The sequence below is a fragment of the Callospermophilus lateralis genome, unplaced genomic scaffold (genome assembly GCF_048772815.1).
Source record: "Callospermophilus lateralis isolate mCalLat2 unplaced genomic scaffold, mCalLat2.hap1 Scaffold_619, whole genome shotgun sequence".
Classification (NCBI taxonomy): Eukaryota; Metazoa; Chordata; class Mammalia; order Rodentia; family Sciuridae; genus Callospermophilus; species Callospermophilus lateralis.
In genome coordinates this window covers 196,987-207,944 of record NW_027514657.1, presented here as the reverse complement: position 1 = coordinate 207,944, position 10,958 = coordinate 196,987, and the positions used below count along the sequence as shown (strand labels likewise).

The 10,958-nt window shown below is 44.5% G+C and overlaps 1 protein-coding gene across 1 annotated transcript; it reads left to right on the top strand.

Moving 5' to 3' along the window:
- Positions 1–1,509: 1,509 nt before the first annotated feature.
- Positions 1,510–2,799, top strand: LOC143387787 (ras-related protein Rab-12-like). Its single transcript, XM_077108355.1, has 2 exons — positions 1,510–1,832; positions 2,028–2,799. Exons 1-2 carry the CDS (start codon positions 1,525–1,527, stop codon positions 2,452–2,454), a joined length of 735 nt encoding a protein of 244 aa, XP_076964470.1. The 5' UTR covers positions 1,510–1,524; the 3' UTR covers positions 2,455–2,799.
- The last annotated feature ends 8,159 nt before the right edge of the window (positions 2,800–10,958 follow it).

Below are 10,958 nucleotides of genomic sequence, written 5' to 3'. Positions count from 1 at the left end.
ATTCCTTAAAGTACTCTCTGTTTTCCCCTATACTGGTACACTGACTTCTCTCCTACCCTGTCACTAGACATTCAGCTGTCTCATCTGCATTCCTGTCCATACTACTGGGATAAGCCTCCTTTGGGATATGAAGATTGATGACTTTTCTAATTATTGTTCAGGATAATTCCCTAGAAGCAGAATTTCTGGCTCAAAACTTTGCCCAATGCATATAATTTCTGGTGGATATTTACCATTTTCCTCGCCGGTGGCTGTAGGGTTTCCTCTCCAGGAGCATTTATTGGTCAGCTCCTCCTCTTGGCCCAGAACAGCCCCAACAGAAGTTTCCCTCCCCAGGTGCCTCCTGCTTGTAGCTGAACAGCAACTGAAAATCCACAGGCTGAAATCCCCAAATCAGGATGAACTTAGAGAAGGAGCCTCTCTGGCCCCTGTGGGCACTCACCAGAAGTGGGCCTCACCCCCAGCTGAAGCCTGGAGACCTGGTGTTAATGGTGGGTGATGAGGCCCCTGGGACACCCTGAGCCAGACAGAACACAGGAGCAAATTCTCCATGTTTCAACCAGCAGGGGCCTTTCTTCCTGAAGTTCACTGTAATACAACGTTGGTGAGTGGTTACAAGATGATCATCTATCCCCAGAGCAAAATCCATATTTTAAGGAAGAATATGAGAAAATAAATTTAAACTACTATTTTTGATATCACTGAATTCTCAAAAAAGAAAACAGAAAAGTGAATAGTAAACTAACTTGAAGGCTACCATGGGCTCAGGACCAGGCAGAGATAAACATGATTGAACTGGGATTCGATCCTTTGTGTTCCAGCAGGGACCACTGAAATGAAAGAAGGGGTCATTAGCTCCTGAAGATTGGGTTTCAATCCATCTGTTTGTCCTCAGCTGAAACCCTGGTTACAAACAAAAGATTAACTGCACAAACAATGGGAAAATCAATAAAGTTTAGCATATTGTGGGAGCAGGGGTTTAATCTACAGTCAAGGTCATGGCTTTCCTGAGCTTGGCTTGCTGGACTCAGCCTGAGGAGTCCACACCCTGCCTCTCCCTCCTGTGGTTCAGATTGCAGGTCACACTCAAGGTCCGTTTCCTTCTAAAGAACTTTGAGGATCAAAGGCTCTTACCCTTGATCAGGCCAGAATTCTGCTGTCTTCATTTAGTTTTAGAAACTAAAAACTAAAAACTAAACTTTATTTAGTTTTTAGATAAAAAATAAAAAGAAAATGACAAACAAGACACTTAGTCTTACCAGATGTATTCCTAAGAAGCTTCTGCTTTGCCTTCCTCCTCTCCCTGCGGCAGCGGCTGTGGCGGCGGCGGGTAGCGGGGCACGGGAATCCGGCGGGCGGCGCAGCTACAGCGGGGAACCCGTGGGCCGCCGGGGCCGCTCGAGTGGGCGGACGCCGAATTCGGGGCCGAGGCCCCGCGCGGCGGAGGCCGAGGGGGCACCGGGGCTTGGGGCCCGCAGCTGCGAGGCGGGCGGGCGGCTGGCCGAGCGGGAGCCGTATGCTTGCATGGATCCGGGTGCTGCGCTGCAGAAGCGGGCGGGGTGGGGGGGGCGCGGCGGCGGCGGCGGTGGCGGCCTGGGCGCGGACTTCGCGGTGCTGACCAGCGGCCAAGCGCGTCGGAGGAAACAGGCCCCCAGGCCGGCGGACTTCAAGCTGCAGGTCATCATCATCGGCTCCCACGGGGTGGGAAAGACCAGCCTGATGGAGCGTTTCACCGACGACACCTTCTGCGAGGCCTGCAAGTCCACCGTGGGTGTTGACTTTAAAATCAAAACTGTAGAACTAAGAGGAAAGAAAATTCTATTGCAAATCTGGTTACCCTCAGTTCTGACTGTCTGTCCACCATCTGTGTGTGTTTGCTTTCATCTTCGTTAATCGCTGCTTCATCTGTGGCATCGCCGGTCATCTAACGCTTGAATGTTAGTGCCATGTCTCCATCCTTCATCCATGTCCCTGTCTGGGGCACTGCTGGAGCTGAGCCAGCACTGGTCGCCTTCCAAGTATCTGAGGGACACAGCAGGTCAGGAGAGATTCAACAGCATTACCTCAGCTTATTACAGAAGTGCCAAGGGGATCATATTAGTATATGATATCACTAAGAAGGAGACGTTTGATGATTTGCCAAAATGGATGAAGATGATTGATAAGTATGCTTCAGAAGATGCTGAACTTCTCTTAGTTGGAAATAAGATGGACTGTGAATCGGACAGAGAAATCACCAGACAGCAGATAACTGGGATGCGGTTCTGTGAAGCAAGTGCCAAGGACAACTTCAATGTGGACGAGATATTTCTGAAACTTGTTGACAATATTCTGAAAAAGATGCCTCTGGATATTTTAAGGAATGAGTTGTCCAATGGCATTCTCTCATTACAACCAGAACCTGAAATCCCGCCAGAATTGCCTCCACCAAGACCGCATGTCCGATGTTGTTGATTTGCTACTTTGAAACAAGGTGGAAATGATTCCTGAAAAGGGGAAAAAACATTCTATTCTGCACTACAATCATTTTGACAATTTCCTTTCGCACTTTGTAATCCAAGTCAGAGCTATACACTAACTTGTAAATATGCAAATATGCAATCCTGGGTAAGTTTGGGTTATAAATTACATATTTCCCTCCAAATTATATTTCATTCATAGCCCCAGTGTCTAGTGTACATACACTGGGAAACATAGTACTTCTAATATGAAGAATGGGAGAGAAGAAAAGTATAATGTTTCTTAAATAATATAATTGTCCTTGTTAATTATACTATGAGGACAGAAGATATTCTGATAAGAAGAGAGAATGTGGTGCTTTGCTTACTGTTTTAAAGAAAATTTGTAAAACTAAAGACTTATGTGGAAAAAAAAAAAAGCTACGTTAAGTGCTTTTTTCTTTATTTACAAGACGTTTCCCCAGCTGTAGCATCTTTGGAGTGTTTCTGCCACAAAGCAAAGCTCCACTCATAGCTGTTGAAGGTTATTTATTAGTGTTCTCTAATGATAGGATATTCCTAGCTAGAGGGTTGGATTTGACTTGGTCCTGAGGCCACAGAATCTCTCATGGTTTCCTGATAGATGTATCCTATGCTTTTAAGAAAGACAAAAATTCAATAAAGAAGTGTTTTGAAACTATAGAAAAAAAGATTTTAAAACAACGCTGCTGTCCTAAACAAATCCTGTTTAAAGGAATTTTAAAGAGATTCATTTTATTATATCAAAGAACATACATGTATTAGGCTAAACATCCTGTATCTTTGTGATGATAAAACTTTTCCCCTTTATGGTGAAGCCTATTCCTATTAAGCATAGACTGTGTTCAATATTTGTTTTTTTTTTTTGTTGTTGTTGTTTGTTTGTTTTTTGTTTTTTTTTTTCTTTGTCTGATAATGAATTTGTGAACTCTATCTTTGGTATATCTTTTATTAAACTGCACTGTTGTGTTTAGTCAAGGTAAATAAGTAAGTATGTATTTGAATAACTTGGCGTGTCCTGAGTATTGTGGTATGAGAAGCATTGTGGTCTTTCTACACTAATGAAGTGCAAATAAAATTTTGTATTTATGTAAAAAAAAAGAAGCTTCTGCTTTGAGGATGATTTATAAAGGTACTTTTTCCAAAAGTTGATTCGGCAGAATTATCCCAGGCAAAGCGGGTGTGCCTCACCTGCTGGGCCATTGTCTGCTGGGCCATTGTCTGCCTTGAGCTTGATGCACTCTGTTCAGGGTCTCCTGGTTTCAGCTGCCTTATGACCTCTACTGCCTGGGAATTTGTGCTCCTCACAGCTCCTCCTGCATATTTATTTCCTATTTTGCATTTTTGATTGCCTTGATCAACATGCTACATTTCAATGCCTGGCTTACTCTACAAGTACATCATTCTAATTTTTAATGTAAAGGGGATGCTTATTTTCTGAATTGGTTTCTGTCTGAATTAATACAGTAGTAATCTAGGGGGATAAGAAAAGGTACTTTGCTCTGTGGGGTGAGGGAAACCTGTGATGGATATCTATGGGCATCTTCTGCCACTCACACATTAGACTTGAGGGATGTGGTTCCATCTATACATGCCAAGTTGTTTGGATGCATAAGAACTGCCATTGTGGAAATTCCTCACCTGCTGACATCTACAGCATGTATCAAGGCTTGAGGGCCTTTTCTCTTCTCCTTAGATGCCTAATGCTCACCTTTCCAGTGATTCAGTTATGCCTCTCATGCTCTAGACCATAGGCAAATCATCTCTAGCTGCCATATAGATTCTGGTCAATTGATTTATCTGCACAGGGTAAATTCTGAATCTTTATAGTTTCCATGTACATGTTATATGTGACCAATCATGCATGCTCTCTGCTTTAGTGGAAAACTACAGGGGAATCTTCCAGAACTATAGGCAGAGGGAAGCACCCCCAGAGCTGGTTGGATGCAGTCTCTGCTCTCAGCATCAGTGTTACATAGCAGGAACAGGTCTTTTTTGTTGTTTGGTTAATAAGACCTAGAGTTATGGCTTCTTAACACATTTTCAGCCAAAATGGATTCATTTTGTCCTTTGTTCATTCATTCAATTCATATGTATGATGCCTATGTGGGTCCAAACACTGTCTGTGGCCATCAGTTTGCAGAAATTAATGATAAAGGCCCAAGCCAGCCCTTAGGGAACTTAGAATCAAGAGGAATGTATGAGTGTTTCGTAGGTGCTATAACAAATTAATGGAAGTGCAATGGCTTACAACATGGATTTATTATTTAGCTCTGGGAGTCAGCATTGAAACAGATCAGGGTGTAGACAGGCTATTTCCCTCTGGAGTGAGAATTAACTCCCTTGCTTTGTGCAGATTTTGGGTGTAGCTTCATCCCTTGGCTGATGGGCAAATCAGTCAACCTCTTTCTGGGTTATCCCAGTGTTCTCTCACCTGATCTCTCTTGACAGGAGTCTCTCTGTGGTTATGTTCCTACCTGTAAACTCTGGGGCCATCTCTTCCATCTCACAGCCCTTCACTTGCTATCACCTGTGAGCTCCCACATTGTCACAGGTTATGGGGGACAGAAGATGGACAACTCTAAGACAGCTACAAAGTGGAAGTGTGTAGCCACAGGGAAGAGCACAGAATCTGATGATCTATGGCCATGGGAAGTGCAGGGAATGAGGGGATCCAGGGGCCCTGAATCCACATGAAGGCTTATGTCAAACACCCCTTACAACATGGGTTTTGGTTTAGCTGATGCTCTAAGCCCATTTACTTCCTAGCCTTCAGTTTAATCTGACTTTTCCTGTTAATGTAATCTATTCCTCACCACTTTTGTTGAATTTATGATGCATTTTTATACTGGGTATGAATATGTAAAAGTACTGATAAACTTCATTAGGGAATTTTTAATGGCAATGATGTGATTCTTTCTGGCTAGGGACATGATGCCTCCCCATCTTCAATTGATGATGTTAATAATATCTTGACACAGTAAATCAAAGAAAACTCCTGTAAACAGCAAATATAAAGCTTAAATAAAAAATTGCCCTTTTGGTTTGTATATGGAAGGGGCCAGGGGTTTCCCTCAAGGCAAGGGAAGGTCATGGGGAAGTGGGGAGCCTCTCCATGGTACAGTGGATAAAACCCAGCCTCTGAGGCTGCATGTTTGGGGCCTCAAGGTTACTCCTTTCATTCTACCTAGCTCTATATTGATGCACCTGCATGGGCTTCCACCAGAAGCTGAAGTATCATGAAGGAATAGTACTGTCAGGGGCCACATCCAAGGCACAGGTATACATATGGTAACCATCCCAGAGGTGGCAGCAAGGTTGGGAAAGTTAGGGATGCAGGCCTTGGTCTCCCAGTTTTAATTTGCCCCTTACATGCTGTGAGAACCTGGGAAAGTTACTTAACCTCTCTGTGCTTATTTACTCAGAGCTACTGAGAGAACAAGGGTACTAACTATGTCAACCTCATGCACTGTTCTCCTGAGACATTATTTAGTCCCTGGAACAGAGTGGGTGCTGCAAAATGGAGAATATTAATTCTCACTGGCAGAGTAATTTAAAGGATATTTTTGAATGTACTCACCAGAAATTTTAAAAAGTAGGGGGGGATGACATGGGAGGCAGCGTATCCAAGAGGCTAATGGTGAGATTTTACTCTCTGAGCACCTCTGAATGACAAAGAAGTTCAGAGCCTGGAAAGGGAGGCAGTGCTGCAGGTAGTCACACATGAGCCCAGCTCTGTAGCTGGAGGTCCTGGATTTTAATTTGCCTCCACCTGCAAAAATTACTTGTGACCTGCAAGTTGTTCCACCCTCTGTGTCTAAGTGACCTCTGAGAGGGGGATGAGAGCAACACACACAGGGATGCACGAAGGTCTCTTCATGTCTGCACGGGTCTCTAGATGTCTGCAAGATATGAATTACACATATTTCATTTGTATGGGAGTACACTACATTCATGTTACATGGGAAATACATCTAAGTTTTTTAGTGTGTGTGTGTGTGTGTGCGCTGTACAAGTATGTCTGGAACATTGTATCTATTTTCTATGATGTATCTATTACTGTTATCATTTTCCAACTTTTGGAAGAAGCAAAATTCAGTGAGTTCAGGGAGTCGTCTGTGGCCAGGTTGAATACTTTGCAAACTAACCCCTGGAGATCATGGGTCCTCCCAGTGGGAGCTCTGGCTCTGCCTGCATGCAACCCCAGGAATTTAGAAAGTCACTGAAAACTCTTGCATGTCCCTCCCTTGGGACATAAACCTATGCAATGGGCACAGTCAGAGATTTCCTGATGGAGCTTTAAGCCAGAGCCTGTGACTCCAAGGGGCCACACAAATCTGTTTTGGGATCTGGCAGCTATATTCAGAGGCTGCACCAGAGGTGGTATCATCCATGACACCAGGCGCCCTATCCAAGTTAGCACCCATATCTGCCTCCCGCTAACTGCAAGGGCTTGGAGGCCAGTGGCTCTGCTTCTGCCTCAGTTCTCTCCCCTGTAAGTGGCATAATAACTGAGCCTCCTACTTAGAGCCCCAGGGTGATGGAGGGGTACCCTGGGAGGAAGGCAATCAGGCAGTTTTTGGACTAGAACAAGCATGAGACCATGCTTTTATAGACCGGAAAGACCCGGCAGGAACCAAGGGAGACTGGAAGGGCACCGTGGGCTTGTTACTCACTCTGCACAATGTTTTGCAAGAGAGTTTGAGCCCTGAAGCTCTTTATCTTGTCTACAAATGACAGTGGGTTCTTCAAGCCACATCCTGGGGCTCCAGCACCAGGTCCTCCCTCCTCCACAGGTCCAGCTGGCTTTCGCTGCATGCAACCCCAGGAATCTAGAAAGTCACTGAAAACATCTATACACCTGAACTTGTCTAGAACCCAGATTATGTCAACACAGTTTGTACACAGCAAAAAAAATTAAAAATATATATATAAACACCAACACCTCCTTACCACATAGAAAAGCACTGGTGGAAAAAATTAGAGATGACTTGAACTGGTCCCTCCAAAATAAAACAAAGTACATTGTCTAAATTTCTCTCCAATAATCAGAAAATTTCCAAGTGAAAAAAAAGGACCTCTGAATTTCCTGTCTTGATACATTAATATATATATGCAGTAGAAACACAGCAGAGATAAAATGTTGCTATGTGTTTTTCAGGAGCTGCATTGATCTCATGTGAAGATCTCACCACCTCCAGTAGATCATTTCCAGGAACATTTGTGAGATCAGAAAACAAGTGGGTTGGGCAGTGGATAAGAGTAGTGCACTCACTTTAATTGTAGCACTTTCAGGCTAGTGATGAAATAAGAACCAGTCTCCTCACTCAGGGCTGATGTATGTGTCTAGAAGCCTTTGGTGTCACTCTTTAAGGATAGTAGCCTATTACAGTGTGTGATGGCTATCCTATTTCAAGTCTCATTCACTATGGTATTAAAAGCCAACAGTGTTACAGTGAAATCCAGCCCTATCAGAAGACTGTGCTGTAGCAAGGGTGGCCACAGCTTTGGGAACAAAGAGTCTTGCTATCTTCAAACATGAAGACTGGATGCAGTGGCTCACACTTGTAATCCCAGTGGCTCAGAAGGCTGAGACAGGAGGATCTCAAGCTTAAAGCCAGCCTCAGCAACAGAGAGGTGTTAAGCAACTCAGTGATACCCTGTCTCTAAAAACTACAAAATAGGCCTGGGCATGTGGCTCAGTGGCCATGTGTCCCTGAGTTGAACCCCCTATACGAAATAAATAAATACATAAAGAGTTTATATCTTTGCCATACTGAAACACTGAAACATGACTGCCATCCTGGCCTTGACCTTCACCTGCTGGACACCCAAGCATGGGAGCCAATTCTGCTGGCATCAGAAGACTGCATGAGCCCTACTCCCTGAGGGGTGGGCAACTTGCAGCTCAGGTCCCAGGGATCTGGCATTTGCACCATCCTGTCCACTTCATAATCTGGAAATCAGAGGAGTCCCAGCCATTCAGGCAAGGTTCTGAAGATGCTAGGTCAGGGCTCCCCAGGAGACCCCATTGCTATTTCAGGGAGTGATCAAGAGGATGCCAGTGGCCTCCACTTCAGTTTGGGAGGGAGTACGTCCCCTCTGGCCTCCGAGAAATGGATATCAGTCACCACCTGGCTGGGACAAGCTGTAGTGCTCCCACTGTGTGGCTGGGAAAAATGAGGGCAGAGAGGTTTTGTGCCATTCCCAAGTCAGCACAGTTTTAGAGGGTGACATTCTGCCAGGTCTCTTCACTTCCAACCAAGGCTTTATCCACCAACCACAGAAATAATGAGGAGTAATTACTGGATAGAACTAACAGCAATAATGAGGCTGACTGATATTGATTATAAATGTCCCCACAACGGCCCTGTGGCAGATGCATGCCAGGCTTACCTGACTGCTATTGGATCCCATGTGGTACAGCACAAGACAGGAGAAGCCCTTCAGATCCCTTGCAGGGGATAAGAAGAGACATTCTCAGTCACATGCATCACAACTAGCCAAAGTAAAATGAGCAAAATTAAACTGATCATTGTGTTAATCTAATTCAAGTTCCATACCCAAGGCAGCACGCTAATTAAATGCATTTGGTGAAAAGCACAGAATTGGCCACTGAAGAAAGTAAGCTCTGAATTATGGAAGTAAAATGAGTGACAGGAAAAGGTTGAGCCTGAAAGATATAGAATCATGCCATTGTGCAGCCTTGATTGGTCACTCAAATGCCCTGAGCAAGCCTTTCCTCTCCATGGCAAAACAAAACAAAAAAAGGCTTCACATGCGGGGCCATGATGAGTGCATGATCTGCAAGTGACTGTCAGATGTTGGTGGGATCAATCCTGGGACACAGAGAGGCTCAGGTCTATGGGCTTACCCTGGGCACCCCTGATGTGGTGGAGGGAAGGATCTCTAATTTATGGAAATGCCCAACCTCTCCCAGGCTCTTCAACATCCCTTGGTTCCCAGAAACTGAATGCCAGGACACCTTCTATTTGTTGTGACAATTAGAAGTGTCCCCACACATTTACAAGTACTCCCTGGGATGCAGAGCCCTCTGTATTTGAGACTTACTGAGGTCTGTGTAGCATTCTGTGATAAACAGTCCTCCTGGGTGGCAGGAGGACACACAGGTGAGGGAAGACACTGGTGCAGGTGATCCATGGTGCTCCTGGAATGAAAAATGGCTGTCAGGTGCCAAGTAAGTTCCAGCTTTTTCTCCATCTAATGGTGGGTGGTCCCCATCTGGACAGAGCTTGGAGCACTCCCCAAAATAAAAGCTCATGCTCTCTGTAATGGCCCCACTCCCTCCCTCAGTCTATGAAAACTAACATTTTTATATAGTATGGGGAAGGGAGACTAAAATGACCCCAGATGCCACATCTTCTGGAATGTTCTATCTTGTTCTTTGACTAAGTAAAGCATTTGATATTTCAGTTGAGAGTTTGCTGTCTTGGTTTTCTGGATCCACAATGACTGACACCTTCAAACATTGTGCAGATTTGAGAGAGAAGTTCCCCAAGCTGCTCCCAGGAGAGGAAGGAGTGGGCAGAAGCCCCTCTGTGAACTCTGCTATTCCATCTTTCCAAGTCTTTCCTGTGTCCTAGGTTTTTAGGCCTTGAACATGAGGAAGTTAAGTAGATAAAATATCAGATAGAGCAGGATTTCTGCAGATATTTGAAATTATTGAGTAAAGACTGCCAACAGAATTTTCTAAGTAAATGCAGAAAGATGTATGGCCTTCTTGCCAAGGCTGAGAAATGTTACCATGCTCTGCAAGGGACAATGTGGAGGCCAGTACTAGAGGGTAGAGGAATAGAGAGGGAGAGGTCAAAGCTTGCCAACAGAAAGAAATGATAAATTTTGAGGAGATGGATATGCTGAAAACCCTGATCTGACCATTATAAACTGGGCATATGGTATAGGTACATGAGCCTCACAGTATATGCAATTATTGTGGGTCAATTAAAAATGAAAACATGTTGAAGGAAAGATTGTCTCTTATGATAATGACATTTTCCACCCTGAAAAAATTCTAATATATACAATTGAATGTTATTCAACCTAAGAAAGAAAGAAATCCCTCCATAGGCAACACCATGAATGTATCTAGAGGTCACTATGCTGATAAGCCAGTAACAGAGGGGGCTAATACTGTCCTCTCACATGGGACATCTCAAGTGGTCAGGTTCCTAGATAAGTAAGGTATAACCAATGGTGCCAGTGGCCTCCACTTCAGTTTGGGAGGGAGAATGTCTCCTCTGGCCTGCCAGAAACAGATGTCAGTCACCACCTGACAGGGACAGCCTGCAGTGCTCCCACTGTGTGGCTGAGAAAATGAGGGTGGAGAGGCTTTGTGCCATTCCCAAATCAACAGGACTGGGGTGGGGTGGACAGACAGTTGCTGTCCAGCAGGTGTAAAGTTTCAGTTACACAAGATGAGCAAGCTGGGGACAAGTTTGACACTATGACTGCAGTTAGTAA

Excerpts from the sequence above, each read along its gene's own strand:
- LOC143387787 (XM_077108355.1), top strand. The coding sequence starts at position 1,525 with ATGGATCCGGGTGCTGCGCTGCAGAAGCGGGCGGGGTGGGGGGGGCGC. Across the intron at positions 1,833-2,027 it reads AAAATTCTATTGCAAATCTG|GGACACAGCAGGTCAGGAGA; the intron begins GTTACCCTCAGT and ends CAAGTATCTGAG.